Below are 12,080 nucleotides of genomic sequence, written 5' to 3'. Positions count from 1 at the left end.
TTAAAATCAGCGCTGTAGTTCTATCGCGATAGAGAGAGAGAGCGATAGATGCACACTGCCCCCCTGGAGCTTTGAGATGGTTTTTGGAGAAAGGTGGGTTCATAAATATTCCAAACAAAATAGAGGTGGGTTCTTTAAGCAGGCTAGGGGGGCGTGGACAAACTGACTTTTGTTTTGCGCTTTTCCAGGATTTCAGGAAATGTACTGAGCCTGTGGGCTTGTGTATACGAGGGTTAGCCCACCTGTACTAAATATTGAGCCTCTTGTGGCGCAGAGTGGTAAGGCAGCAGACATGCTGTCTGAAGCTCTGCCCATGAGGCTGGGGGTTCAATCCCAGCAGCCGGCTCAAGGTGGACTCAGCCTTCCCTCCTTCCGAGGTCGGTAAAATGAGTACCCAGCTTGCTTGCTGGGGGGTAAACGGTAATGACTGGGGAAGGCACTGGCAAACCACCCCGTATTGAGTCTGCCATGAAAACGCTAGAGGGCATCACTCCAAGGGTCAGACATGACCTTTACAAAATATTAGGGCTTTACCCCATCCTTCCTCAAAGAACGTCAGAGCAACGTAAGACCTCCTGTGCAGAATTAATGAAGTCTATTGATTTTCCGGGGCTTAGACTGGAGTAGCCCTGACCTGGACGTCCCACGCTGGTCCGATCTTGTTCGATCTCAGCAGCCGCTCAGGGCTGTTCCTGCTTAGTCCTTGGATGGGGGGGCCACGCAGGACGTCCAAGGTTTCTGTGCAGCAGCAGGTGATGGCCAATCAAATCTATTGCTTTGAAAACGCTGCTGGGGTCGCCATAAACCAGCTGAGCCTTGACCGCACTTTCTGCTATCAATCTGGAGTGTGTATACATGTGTGTACAGCGCTGTGCGTATACATGTGCCCAGCCACAAGCAGGCCCTGGGCAGGTGCCTGGTTTAGATCGAAAGTCTTGGGAGGCCTGAATGCGGAACGGCCATTGGATGTCGCCCCTGTACTCTGCTCCCTGTCGTCTCCAATTCATAGGCTCAGTTATAAGGCCAGAGAAAACGTCGGCTCCCAGAAATCCCAAAGGGCCATACAGAAGAGATAATCCGGTACTACGTAAACTAATAGCCTGGCTTGACATTACACAGCCTCCTGCTGTTACAAGAAAAGAGGGGTGTATGTGTGTGTGTGTTTTCTTCCATCAATACAGATTTCTTTTTCTCCCTCTCTGGTTTCCTTTCACTCTGTCTAGGGCAGCTGGGGATTTGCTACTTGCTGCTGAACGCCGCGGCCGACGTGGAGAGCCCCGTGGCCGGGCTGGCCCCGTTGCAGCTCGCGGAGACGTTTGGCAACGAGGCGATTGTGGGCCTCCTCAAAATGCACGTCAAGCGGTTTAAGCTGGAAAGCAAAATGCTGGGCTTGTCCGCCTTAGAGTTCTAAGCAGAAACTGTATTTTTCTTTTTTTGTACATTAAACCATTTTTAAAGACCAGAAACGCGTGATATTATGGTGCTTTTGTTGGCATCATTCTCCAGATCTGGTTGTAAGCGGCACCGGAAGCGTGTGAAAGCCTGAAGCTGTTTCCTCCAATTGTTGTCCTGTTTTTTGTTTGTTTTTCCCCAAGCATATCTGTAAAGCTTCCAGTACCTGCTAAAGCAGGCATTGGCCTAAGGAGGGGGAGGGAGCTGGGAAGTCCCATTGCTTTGCTTTTCCTTTCATTTTTAACTATCAGTTTCTTAACACAAAGGATCACATTGTGTTCCTTGGTACAAGCCTGGTCACTTAAACCGCTGCCATGGTCGTGGTGTATGTTAGGTAGGCTCTGAAGTTCTCCCAGAATTGGCCACTGGTGTCCAGACTGCAGAGGGATTAGTTCTCCTGGAGGAAATGGGCATCTTGGGAAAGACGACTCTTTCAGCAGCCTTTTTCAACTTTCTGACTGTGGAGTAACCCCTGAAATATTCTTCAGGCTTCAAGTGACCCTGGAAGTGATGCTAGCTGGCCACACCCCCTGAAGTCACGTTCTTAGTGTTCATGGCATCGCTCACGAAATAAAATGCTTGTTAAATAAGGGAGTTTGATTTTTGAGGGTGCAGTGCCTTGCCTGAGCAAAACAAGGAAGCGTTCATCTCAGTGGCCATAAAGCCCACCTGCAAAGCAGTAGATCTCCTCAGGGGAAATGATCTGTGTGATTTGGAGATCAGGTGTAGCTGTAGAAGATCGCCAGGCACCACCAGACAATCCTAGCAAGACCTGAGAATATATAAAGTCTGCATGATGAAGTAAGTTGAAGAGCATGGTCATTGTGAGGGTAGAGACAAAGAGTTCAGTGAGACTAGTTAAAACTCTAAAGCAGGAAGGGAGGAAGAAGAAGAAGAAGAAGAGTTGGTTCTTATATGCCGCTTTTCTCTACCCGAAGGAGTCTCAAAGCGGCTTTCATTCGCTCTCCCCACAACAGACACCCTGTGAGGTGGGTGAGGCTGAGAGAGCGCTAATATCACTGCCCGGTCAGAACAGTTTTATCAGTGCCGTGGCGAGCCCAAGGTCACCCAGCTGGTTGCATGTGGGGGAGCGCGGAATCAAACCTGGCATGTCAGATTATAAGTCTGCACTCCTAACCACTGCACCAAACCGGCTCTCTTCTGTACCCTTGGCTTTTGGGAGTAATTTCTGCAGTTTGGATCAACCCAACCGTGCATTAAGGTTCATGCTGGTGTAACTTAACAGACCTTTCCTCTGAGCAGTAGGGGTCTGAATAGAAGGTGCCATTGGTCAGGCTGTTGCTGGGAAAAGCCTGCCTGCCCCTTACCTGGCACAGTTATGCAAGTCTTGCTTATGGGCTTCAAAAGTGAGGTGGAGCAGAATTTGGTGTGTGTGTGTGCGGGGAATAATCTTCCAACATTATTAAACCTCGATGTCTGCAGGTTTTTTAAAATTGTGTTTACTGATCAGATGGGATTCCAGGACAGTTGAAGCCATAATAAAACACTGAAAGCCATAATAATACATTCCACGGGGGGAAAAACAGAACAATAACATTTTAAGTTGCTCCCCACCCCAATTAAAATCAGCATTTCAGCAGCAGAAATTAAACAGGCAGGATGAATAGAACTGTTTTTTTGTACCCCACTTTTTGCTACTCGTAGGAGTCTCAAAGCAGCTTACAATCACCTCCCCTTCCTCTCCACACAACAGGCACCCCGTGAGGGAGGGGAGGCTGAGAGAGCTCTGAAAGAAACTGCTCTGTGAGAACAGCACTATCAGGACTGTGACTAGCTCAGGGTCTCATGCGTGTGGAGGTGCAGGATGGTGACAGCTTCCATTAACCTGTGAGGGAGGTGAGGCTGAGAGAGGCCTGTTATGACTGAAGAAGAAGAGCTGGTTCTTATATGCCGCTTTTCTCTACTTGTAGGAGTCTCAAAGCAGCTTCCCTTCCTCTCCACACAACAGGCACCCTATGAGGGAGGTGGGGCCTAGAAAACTCTTGACAGAAGTGGGACATGGTGCATGTGGAGAAGGAATGGGGAATCAAACCTGGCTCTCCAGATTAGAGGCTACCACTCTTAACCACGACCCCAACAGCCGATCTGTCAGCTAGAAGGAGAGGAAGGAATGAGACAGGACTTCAGCTGAAAGCCTTGAAGAATAAGGAGGTCTTCGTCTGGTGCCGGAAAGAAAAACAAATCCACGACCCAGGATTCTCATCCAAGGGAGAAGCTATTCCAAAGCTGGGATGCCACCACTGAAAAGGACCTGCTCACCTTCAAGGAAAAGGAAGGAAGCAAAGCACGTTCTCTGATGGTGATCTTGACGGACAGAACAGGCAAGAATAATATTTTCGCCCAAGAGTTTCTGGGATTGTAATGCAGCCTAAAGTAGCGTGTTCCCCTGACAACCCTTTTAGTTATTATATATCGCAAGTCTTCTGAACGTTCCGATATCCGAAAATAACATTCACGGAGCCTTGAGTGCGAAGGGAAGCCATCTTGAGCGTGCCAAAAGCTCAAGCCAAATGTACAGTTGTGAAAATTAACAGCCAGAAATCGCTAGATCTGCAGGGGGCCGAGGATCGGTGTGGTAGCTATTAGGACAATGGGCATATCCCACTTTACTCAGGAGGCAAATCGACATTAAACATCATCAATCTTCCTTCTATAGGATGTACTTTTAATGTATAGAGCTCCTTTTAGTGTTGAACTTTGTTCCTCCTGTGGTCACCAAGACTTTCCTCTGAGAAACAGCATCTGAGATTATGTTCTTCAGCCATGAGGGAATAACGGGGCGGGGAGGCCAGTGTGTCCCCTTTACCATGTTCTCTCATCTTGCTCGTTTCAACTGGATAGCTTCTTGTACCAGGAAAAGATGCCTAATTATCTTGCTCTATTAGGAAGGGACAGGGCCCTTTTTTACCGCATGGCTGTGCCGATTCCCAGACTTTTACACTGTAGACAATGCAGAACAGATGCACAAGGGAGGTAGGGTGTAACCGGAGTGCAGTTTCAAAAACCAAATTGAAAACTTGTAGACTTTCTCACAGTTCCGAGAGGCGCAACTCCGACCTTACTGGCAAACTTCTCCGAGAGATCGTTCTAAGAGCTTTCGCTAAGCAGCCTAGACTTTAAATCTTTCTTTCCTCGCCGTTCTATTAACAATATTTATTTAATTTGTTGATTCCCAGCCTTTCTCTCTGTGGCAGAGGGCGGATTGGTGCCTGTCTCCCAGATCCTTGGCTGGCACTGAAGCTATTCTACAACGCTGCCAACAGGCAACTCCTTCCAATTTTGAGAACCGTATAGTTATTTGGAACCTCCACGTTCAGGGACAGTCTACTTCTGATCACGGGTTGCTGGTGGGGAGAGGTTTTGGTCTCTGTCCACGCCCCTCCCCGGACAAACCTTCTGGCCTGGCTGTTAATGGAATGCTGAACTAGATGGCCCTCTGGTCTGATCTAGCCTTGACACTGTCAAAATCAGCAACACAAGATGGTAGAAAGCAAAATCCTCCAGCCTCTGCACAACTGTCCACAAAGGGGTTCATCAGATGGAATAGTGTAGCCTGAGGGGGCCCACTTGATCTTAACAAACCTGACCTCAATGGGCGACCTAGCAGAATAGCTCAGTTTTACAGGCCCTCAGTTCTCCTGGGGGCTCATTCTACCAGGTCGGGGCCAGGACCGAGAAGGTCCTGGACCTGGTCAAGGCCAGGTGTATCTCTCTGGGGCCAGGGACCACTAACAGATTAATACCTACAGAGCAAAGAGCATAAGCAGAGGCAAGGGATGCTGGAGGGGGAGCGGACCCTCACTCCGTTTTTTAACGACCCCAGCAATACACCAAACATTCCTCCTGCCTATGACCTACGGAATACATATTGTGCTGCTAGAACAAATTTTGGCCGAGTGGAACCTTTAAGTCCAGCGAAGTTTAACTCTGGATGTAATCTTTCAACTGCACCCAGGGGACTCACCCTGTTCTGCAGCTTCAGACCAACATGGCGATCCACCTGAATTCACATGTCCTTCTTTAGCGCTGTGAACTCATTTCTCCGTTCTTGTTAATGGCTGCTTTGTAATCTTTGACTATGCCTCCCCTTACTGTTAACAAAGTACTTAAACTACTTCAGTTCAGCAGTGGAATAGGCTGCCTAAGGAGGTGGTGAGCTCCCCCTCACTGGCAGTCTTCAAGCAAAGGTTGGATACACACTTTTCTTGGGTGCTTTAGGATGCTTAGGGCTGATCCTGCGTTGAGCAGGGGGTTGGACTAGATGGCCTCTATGGACCCTTCCAACTCTAGGATTCTGTGAAACTCTACAGCATTAAAAATCCACCGTTATGTTTTAAGCCCCCCCCACAAAAAAAAAAGAAACCCATTCTAAAAAGTCTCCTTTGCCCTGTGTCACAGCTTTGTACAAAGGACAGCTTGTTAAATCTGTCTTCTCCCACAAACAGCGAGACGTCTGGTTAAATTAACAAAGGCGAATTCTCGCATGGTTTGGTGTTTTGCTTTTTGCTAGGTCTGCTGAACAGACTCGATGGAGCTGACCAGGGACTTAACCAAAGGGCTGAATGGTCCTTGTTCCCTTTGAATTCTTTCTCCAGGGAATTCTTTCTCCACCCGAGGTCTGGAGAAGAGATAGGAACAGTTCTGAATTTGGGCAAAGCAAGATGTAGGCCGAGATACCGGGCTGACAGTCCTCGGTGGAGTTAGCTGACTTTGAAGTTGCTTGGGGATGGGAGGGAAGTGGGGGGGGGGGAGATGACAGCAGACCCCCAACGCTGTTGCTTTGAAGGATCTGAAGCCGCATTAGCGGTTGTGCTGCCTGCAGGGGAGACTGCCTGCTTCCGCTGGTACATCTGTAAACAAATCATTCATGGCAGGAGGACTGTGAAATCTCCAATGCTGTTTTACCTACAAGGCCCTCTGCAGAAGTGCCCGTCCTCTCTTCGGAGAGACGGGTAGGATCCGGGCTGGTGTCAGCAGACGCTCACGTGGGCCTGTTCGCTTGGTAGCACTAGGCCACCCGTTCTCCCTGCTGAGAGGGGGGGGGGAGCTAGCAGGTGGCTGTGAGCACCGGCCGTGTCCTGTGAGCAGGCAAGGAAAGGATACACAAGCAGGGGGGAGGAAAGGCAGGCAGGAGTATCTGGTGGTGGGCTGAAGAGGGGGAGCTAGGAACGATCTGCCTGGGGTCCCCCCAAAACTGGTTCAGGACCCAGTTAGAATGACAGTATCTGAAAAAATGAGCAGTGACTCACAAAAGCTGCCACAAGCTTTGCTAGTCTTTTAGGTGTTCCTGGGAGAGGGGGGGCGCAACCTCCGGACATGGAATTAGGGCTACTGTGGGTGGGCAGGTAGTTGTGAATTTCCGGCATTCTACAGGGGGTTGGACTAGATGACCCTAGGGGGTCCCTTCCAATTCTATGATTCCATGTTTCTTGCTCTTTTCTCCTGTTACAGACAGATTAACATGGTTACCCATCTTGATCTGCCAATATGGCACTCCACCATTCTTCAGGGCAGGATACAAGCTTTCCCCTGCCTCTGGTTTTGTCCCCCCAGCAGCCATGTGAAGCAGGCTAGCATGAGGCAGAATGACGTCCAAAGTCCTTCCACATGATTTTTAAGTTTCTCTCTGACTTGGAGTTATGGGTGTCAGCTGTGGGTGTCAGCGAACTTCATTCCTCAACAGGGATATGAACTTGGGTGCTTCCTATACCAGTCTGACTCTGTTAACCACGCGGCTGGCCCTGGTTTTACATGACTTCCTCACAGCCGGGGGACCAGAAACCCGATTACCGAACGAATCCGATGGTTGTAGTGCAGAAAGCACCTTGTGAATGCAAAACAGGATTTCATTTTGAAATGCGGGGAATTTATCATGATTAATTCATGGGGCAGGCTTGATGGCCCCTGGGAGAGCTGCTGCCAAAACGTTCAGAGGTTCTGGGGAGGCGGGCCAAATTCCGCTCGCAGACAAAAGACAAAGTCTGAAGTTGTGCGTGTGTGTGACATCTGAAGCCCAGGAAGCTTTGTGCGATCAATGACACGGCAAAACCGTTTCGGACCCAGGGTCACCCTTTCTCATCTGGGCATAAATACCAAGCAGTGCATATGTAAAAGGCCAGTAAGGCCAACTTACCATTAAAATATCTGGTGGCTGGAGGAAGTGATCCATTTTGCCTTCAGGGATGGATAAATACCACACAGGTCAAGTACGGATGAAAAAGCAGGCAGAAGGGAAGAGAATCTGCAACGCAGTTAGAAACAGTCAGCTTTTGCTTTCCCCCAGCCCTGCAACAGACGCTCCTTTCGTATCCTATAAAACGTTTTAAAAAACCACCTTGCCCTGCTTTTGTATTTCATATACATCAAGGGGGTTTGCGTATCAAAGTCTCTGCTTGACACAGCGGAGGAGATGAAACAAATCCGCCTTGAAACAGAAAACTGGGATGGGGGAGAAACCCACCTCGTTTTTAAATTCTAGGTCACCGAGATTTCTTACGTGTTCAGTCATGTAGAGAAAGAACTTGTGCTTGTGCAAAGCATGTGGTCTTGTTAGTTCTTCTTTTCTAGTAGCAAACAAACAAGGTGCAATCCCTTGACAGCCAATGTGGTGCTGGGGCTAGAGCAGATTTTGTCAACTTTTTTTTACCGTTGAGAAACCCTTGCAACTTTCTTCAGGCTTCCAGAAACCCCAGAAGGGGTGTGATCCCGCAGAATAGGGTTGGGAAGCAGAGCTGTGGACACACCCTTTCCACCCCTTCCAAGCCCATCACGGGCCACGGGGGAGGGCGACATGACGATGCTAAACATCTATCAAGCGATATGACCGTGTATGACGATATACGGTCATATCGCTGGATAAATGTTTAGCAAACTTTTAAAATATATATTTAAAAATTAATTAACTCCCATCCATTTGGAAAACCCTTCCAGGGCCCTCAAGAAACCCCCGGGTTTGCACAAAACCCTGGTTGAGAAAGTCTGAGCTAGAGTATCGGAGGGGGGTCTGGAAGTTTGAATCCACCTTCTGCCACGGAAGCTTTCTGGGTGAATTTGGTCCGGTCGCTCTTTCAGGGTCTCCTCCCTCACAGGCTTGTGGTAGGGATGAAATGGAGGAGAGAGGCCGGTGTAGTGGTTAAGAGTGGCAGCTCCTAATCGGGCGAGCTGGGTTTGATTCCTCACTCCCCCACATGCAGCCAGACCTTGGGCTAGTCACAGCCCTGATAACAGCTGTTCTCCCAGAACAGTCCTGGCAGAGCTCTCTCAGCCTCACATTACCTCACCGGGTGCCTGTTGTGAGAAGAGGAAGGCAATCGTAAGCCGCTTTGAGACTCCTTCCGGCAGTGAAAAAACTCTTCTTCTTGGGCCCTCACAGGGGAGTAAGGCAGGGCATGAATGAAATCAATCAGAAAACAGGGCTGTTAATTCCGGGACGATTAGGAAAAACGTAATTTCCATCGAGCAGTCCCAAAACCTTAGTCACACCCAGTGCCCATCCCTCTCTTGATTCCGGTCAATGCATGAGAGAATTTGGATACATTTGGGGTTTGTCTGTAGGGCTTTCCTTACAAGGCACACCCAGCCTCAAGGGGCTTGTGCAGGCAGCAGGCTCAAGATGACCCTGGGAGTCCCCCTGCGCCACACTGGTGCCTCCCTCGTCTTGTACGTCCTCTCTTGGCCGGAGAGCCATACCTGCTGGAGCACCTGTATTCTGGATTCTGCCATCAAGGCCAGATACCCAGTGCAGAGCGGGACTCTGAAAAGCAAGGAAGCTGGCGGAGGAAAAGAAGTTGCATGTTTGACCCCTGAGTAATCCGCGGCCATCCCTCTGCCGCTCATTCACCAGTTATCAAAACCCTTTTTCTAATCTTTGACCAAAAGGCCAGCAAGGCCGCCCCTGTTTGTTAGAAGGATGGGTTCCCTAGACACAGGTGGTTCAAAAAGAATTCCAAGTATTGCAAGGGGCAACGGTTTCCTAGTATTTCCGGAATCTGGGAAACAGGAGAATGTGGACTCTCACAAATGCTGGTTTTAGAGAAAATTATGCAAGGAGTGGAGCAGGGAATGAACCCCCCCCCTTCCCCCTTTCCAGTGCATTAAACTCAGGGGCATAAAATAAGGTTGATGAGTGATAGAATCAGGATGGACTGAAAGGAATTCTTTACAAAATAAAAGGGGATGAAAGTAAGCTGGTTGAGACTTCTGCAGTTAAGAAAGCAGCCGAGATCATAGCTCCCTTTTTCTGGTTTAAGCCTCTGCCTAGACCAGGGGTGGGCAAACTGTGGCCCTCCAGATGTCCATGGACTACAATTCCCACGAGGCCCTGCCAGCTGGCAGGGCCTCGTGGGAATTGTAGTCCATGGGCATCTGGAGGGCCACAATTTGCCCACCCCTGGCCTAGACAGTACCAATAAGACATTTAATTTGCTTCCACCCTTGTCCGGTGAGCTATTATGAAAACAGACTTCCCAAAATGTATGCTGGGGTAAATCTTTAAATTTATAATTTCGCTGCTGTGGTCTAACACAGGGTTCCCCAACATGGTGGGGCTATTGTAAGGCAGGTCTTGATATCAGCAGCTCTAATGCGAGTTTATAAGTTTTTCTACTGGGAGAGGATAGTTGGTCAGCACCTGGGAATTATTTAGGGAATAACTTACGGTAAGTCAGTGTGTGGTTCCATTTCCCATTCAGGCTTTCCTTCTTTCTGGGAGATGAGAGGAGGGAGATGCTTGGTTCTGTTCCACCTGCTCTGGCAGCCAAAATTCCAGCTAGCTCTCTGACAGAGAGCAGTTCTGTCAGGGCTCCCTCAGCCTCACTACCGCACAGGGTGTCTGTTGTGGGGAGAGGAAAGAAAGGCGATTGTAAGTCAACTCTTCTTCTCTAGTGGTTAAGAGCAGCAGCCTCCAATCTGGAGAACTCAGCTGGATGACCTTGGGACAGTCACAGTCCTGTTAGAGCTGTTCTTGCAGAGCAGTCCTGACAGAGCTCTCTCTGCCTCACCTACCTCACAGGGCGATTGTTGTAGGGAGAGGAAGGAACGGCGTTTGTTAAGCTGCTTTGAGACTCCTTCGGGCAGCGAAAAGCGGGGTACAAGAAAACCAACTCTTCTTCTTCTAGCAGTTAATTGTAGCAGCCTCTAATCTGGAGAACCAGGTTTGATTCCTCACTCCTCTACCTGCAGTCAGTGGGGTGGCCTTGGGTCAATTCCAGTTCTCTCAGAGCTCTCTCAGCCCCACCTACCTCACAGGGTGTCTGCTGTGGGGAGAGGAAGGGAAGACGACTGTTACCCGCTTGGGAGACCCACGAAGCCTGCTGAGACACTGGAGACCAGAGGCCTGCTGGGTGACCTCAGGCCAGTCTCAGCTGTCTCAGGGCTCTCTCAGCCAGTTCTTGTTCTCTCAGAGCTCTCTCAGCCCCACCTACCTCACAGGGTGTCTGCTGTGGGGAGAGGAAGGGAAGGTGAATGTAAGCCAGTTGGAGACACCGGAGGCCTGCTGGGTGACCTTGGGCCAGTCCCGGCTCTCTCAGCCCCACCTGGCTCACAGGGCTGAGGCAGGGAACAAGACTGCAGGCTGCTTGGAGACACCGGAGGCCTGCTGGGTGACCTTGGGCCAGTCCCAGCTCTCGCAGAGCTCTCTCAGCCCCACCTCCCTCACAGGGTATCTGTTGTGGGGAGAGGAAAGGGAAGGCGATTATAAGCCGCTTTGAGACTCCTTCAGGTAAAGAAAAGCAGCATATAAGAACCAACTCTTCTCCTTCTTCAGTAATCTCAGGGCTCTCTCAGCCTCCCCTCCCTCACAGGGTGTCTGTTGTGGGGAGAGGAAAGGGAAGGCGACTGGAAGCCGCTTTGAGACTCCTTCGAGTAGAGAAAAGCGGCATATAAGTACCAACTCTTCTTCTTCTTCAGTAATCTCAGGGCTCTCTCAGCCTCCCCTCCCTCACAGGGTGTCTGTTGTGGGGAGAGGAAAGGGAAGGCGACTGGAAGCCGCTTTGAGACTCCTTCGAGTAGAGAAAAGCGGCATAGAAGAACCAACTCTTCTTCTTCTTCTTCTTCTTCTTCTTCTTCTTCTTCTTCTTCTTCTTCTTCTTCTTCTTCTTCTTCTCCTTCAGTAACCTCAGGTCTCCCTCAGCCTCCCCTCCCTCCCAGGGCGTCTGTTGTGGGGAGACGAACGGGAAGGCGACCGTCGCCCTCTTGGCGGCCTGCTGCGTGGCCTGGGCCATCCATGCCCAGCTCTCCCGGGGCTCTCTCACCCTCTCTCGCCGGCCTGAGGCAGAGAAGAAGAAGCAGAAGAAGCAGAAGCAGAAGAAGAAGAAGAAGAAGAAGAGGCGCGGCCTCTAAACAACAAACAAACAAGCCACGAAACCCCCGCAGGGGACGAGGCCGCGTCTTCCCCGCGGCTCGCAGGCCGGACTCTCCCTCTTTGGGGGCGGCCTCGGCCTCGGCCTGTCCTTCCTTCCCTCCTTCCCTCCCTCAGCCGGAGGAGGAGCGGCGGGCGGGCCGAGGCGGAGGCGGAGGCCGTCCCTGAGCAGGAGGAGAAGCAGGAGGAGAAGCCGGGAATCCGCCCAGCAGCGCCATGGAGGAGGACGGCGGCGGCGGCGGCGGGAGCG

The 12,080-nt window shown here is 50.4% G+C and overlaps 2 protein-coding genes and 1 long non-coding RNA gene across 9 annotated transcripts in view; 2 read left to right on the top strand and 1 right to left on the bottom strand.

Annotated features, from left to right (window-relative positions):
- The window catches only part of SMIM10L3 (small integral membrane protein 10 like 3), an 18,935-nt gene extending 17,308 nt beyond the window's left edge, over positions 1–1,627 (top strand). The window contains exon 6 of one of the 3 annotated variants that reach the window (XM_077316998.1): positions 1,224–1,627. In XM_077316998.1, the coding sequence (XP_077173113.1) occupies positions 1,224–1,411 (188 nt within the window). In that variant the 3' untranslated portion in view covers positions 1,412–1,627. The remainder of the gene's footprint in view (positions 1–1,223) is intronic. The other 2 variants (XM_077316997.1, XM_077316996.1) reach the window with 2 other exon arrangements.
- LOC143827446 (uncharacterized) overlaps positions 1–11,965 on the bottom strand; it is a 21,550-nt gene extending 9,585 nt beyond the window's left edge. For 2 of the 5 annotated variants that reach the window (XR_013227312.1, XR_013227315.1), the window contains exons 1-2: positions 10,130–11,965; positions 7,607–7,714 (exon numbers count right to left, since the gene is read on the bottom strand). This is a non-coding gene — a long non-coding RNA (uncharacterized LOC143827446). Of the gene's footprint in view, positions 1–2,121; positions 2,225–7,606; positions 7,715–10,129 lie in introns of all 5 variants that reach the window. The other 3 variants (XR_013227313.1, XR_013227314.1, XR_013227316.1) reach the window with 3 other exon arrangements.
- CYTH3 (cytohesin 3) overlaps positions 11,913–12,080 on the top strand; it is a 60,165-nt gene continuing 59,997 nt past the window's right edge. Inside the window, exon 1 of the mRNA XM_077317002.1 lies at positions 11,913–12,080. Coding sequence (XP_077173117.1) covers positions 12,047–12,080 — 34 coding nt within the window. The 5' untranslated portion in view covers positions 11,913–12,046.

The sequence above is a fragment of the Paroedura picta genome, chromosome 17, assembly GCF_049243985.1.
Source record: "Paroedura picta isolate Pp20150507F chromosome 17, Ppicta_v3.0, whole genome shotgun sequence".
In the NCBI taxonomy this organism is placed as follows: domain Eukaryota; kingdom Metazoa; phylum Chordata; class Lepidosauria; order Squamata; family Gekkonidae; genus Paroedura; species Paroedura picta.
Note: the sequence above shows the minus strand (reverse complement) of the source record. Positions and strands in the feature narration are given on the sequence as shown.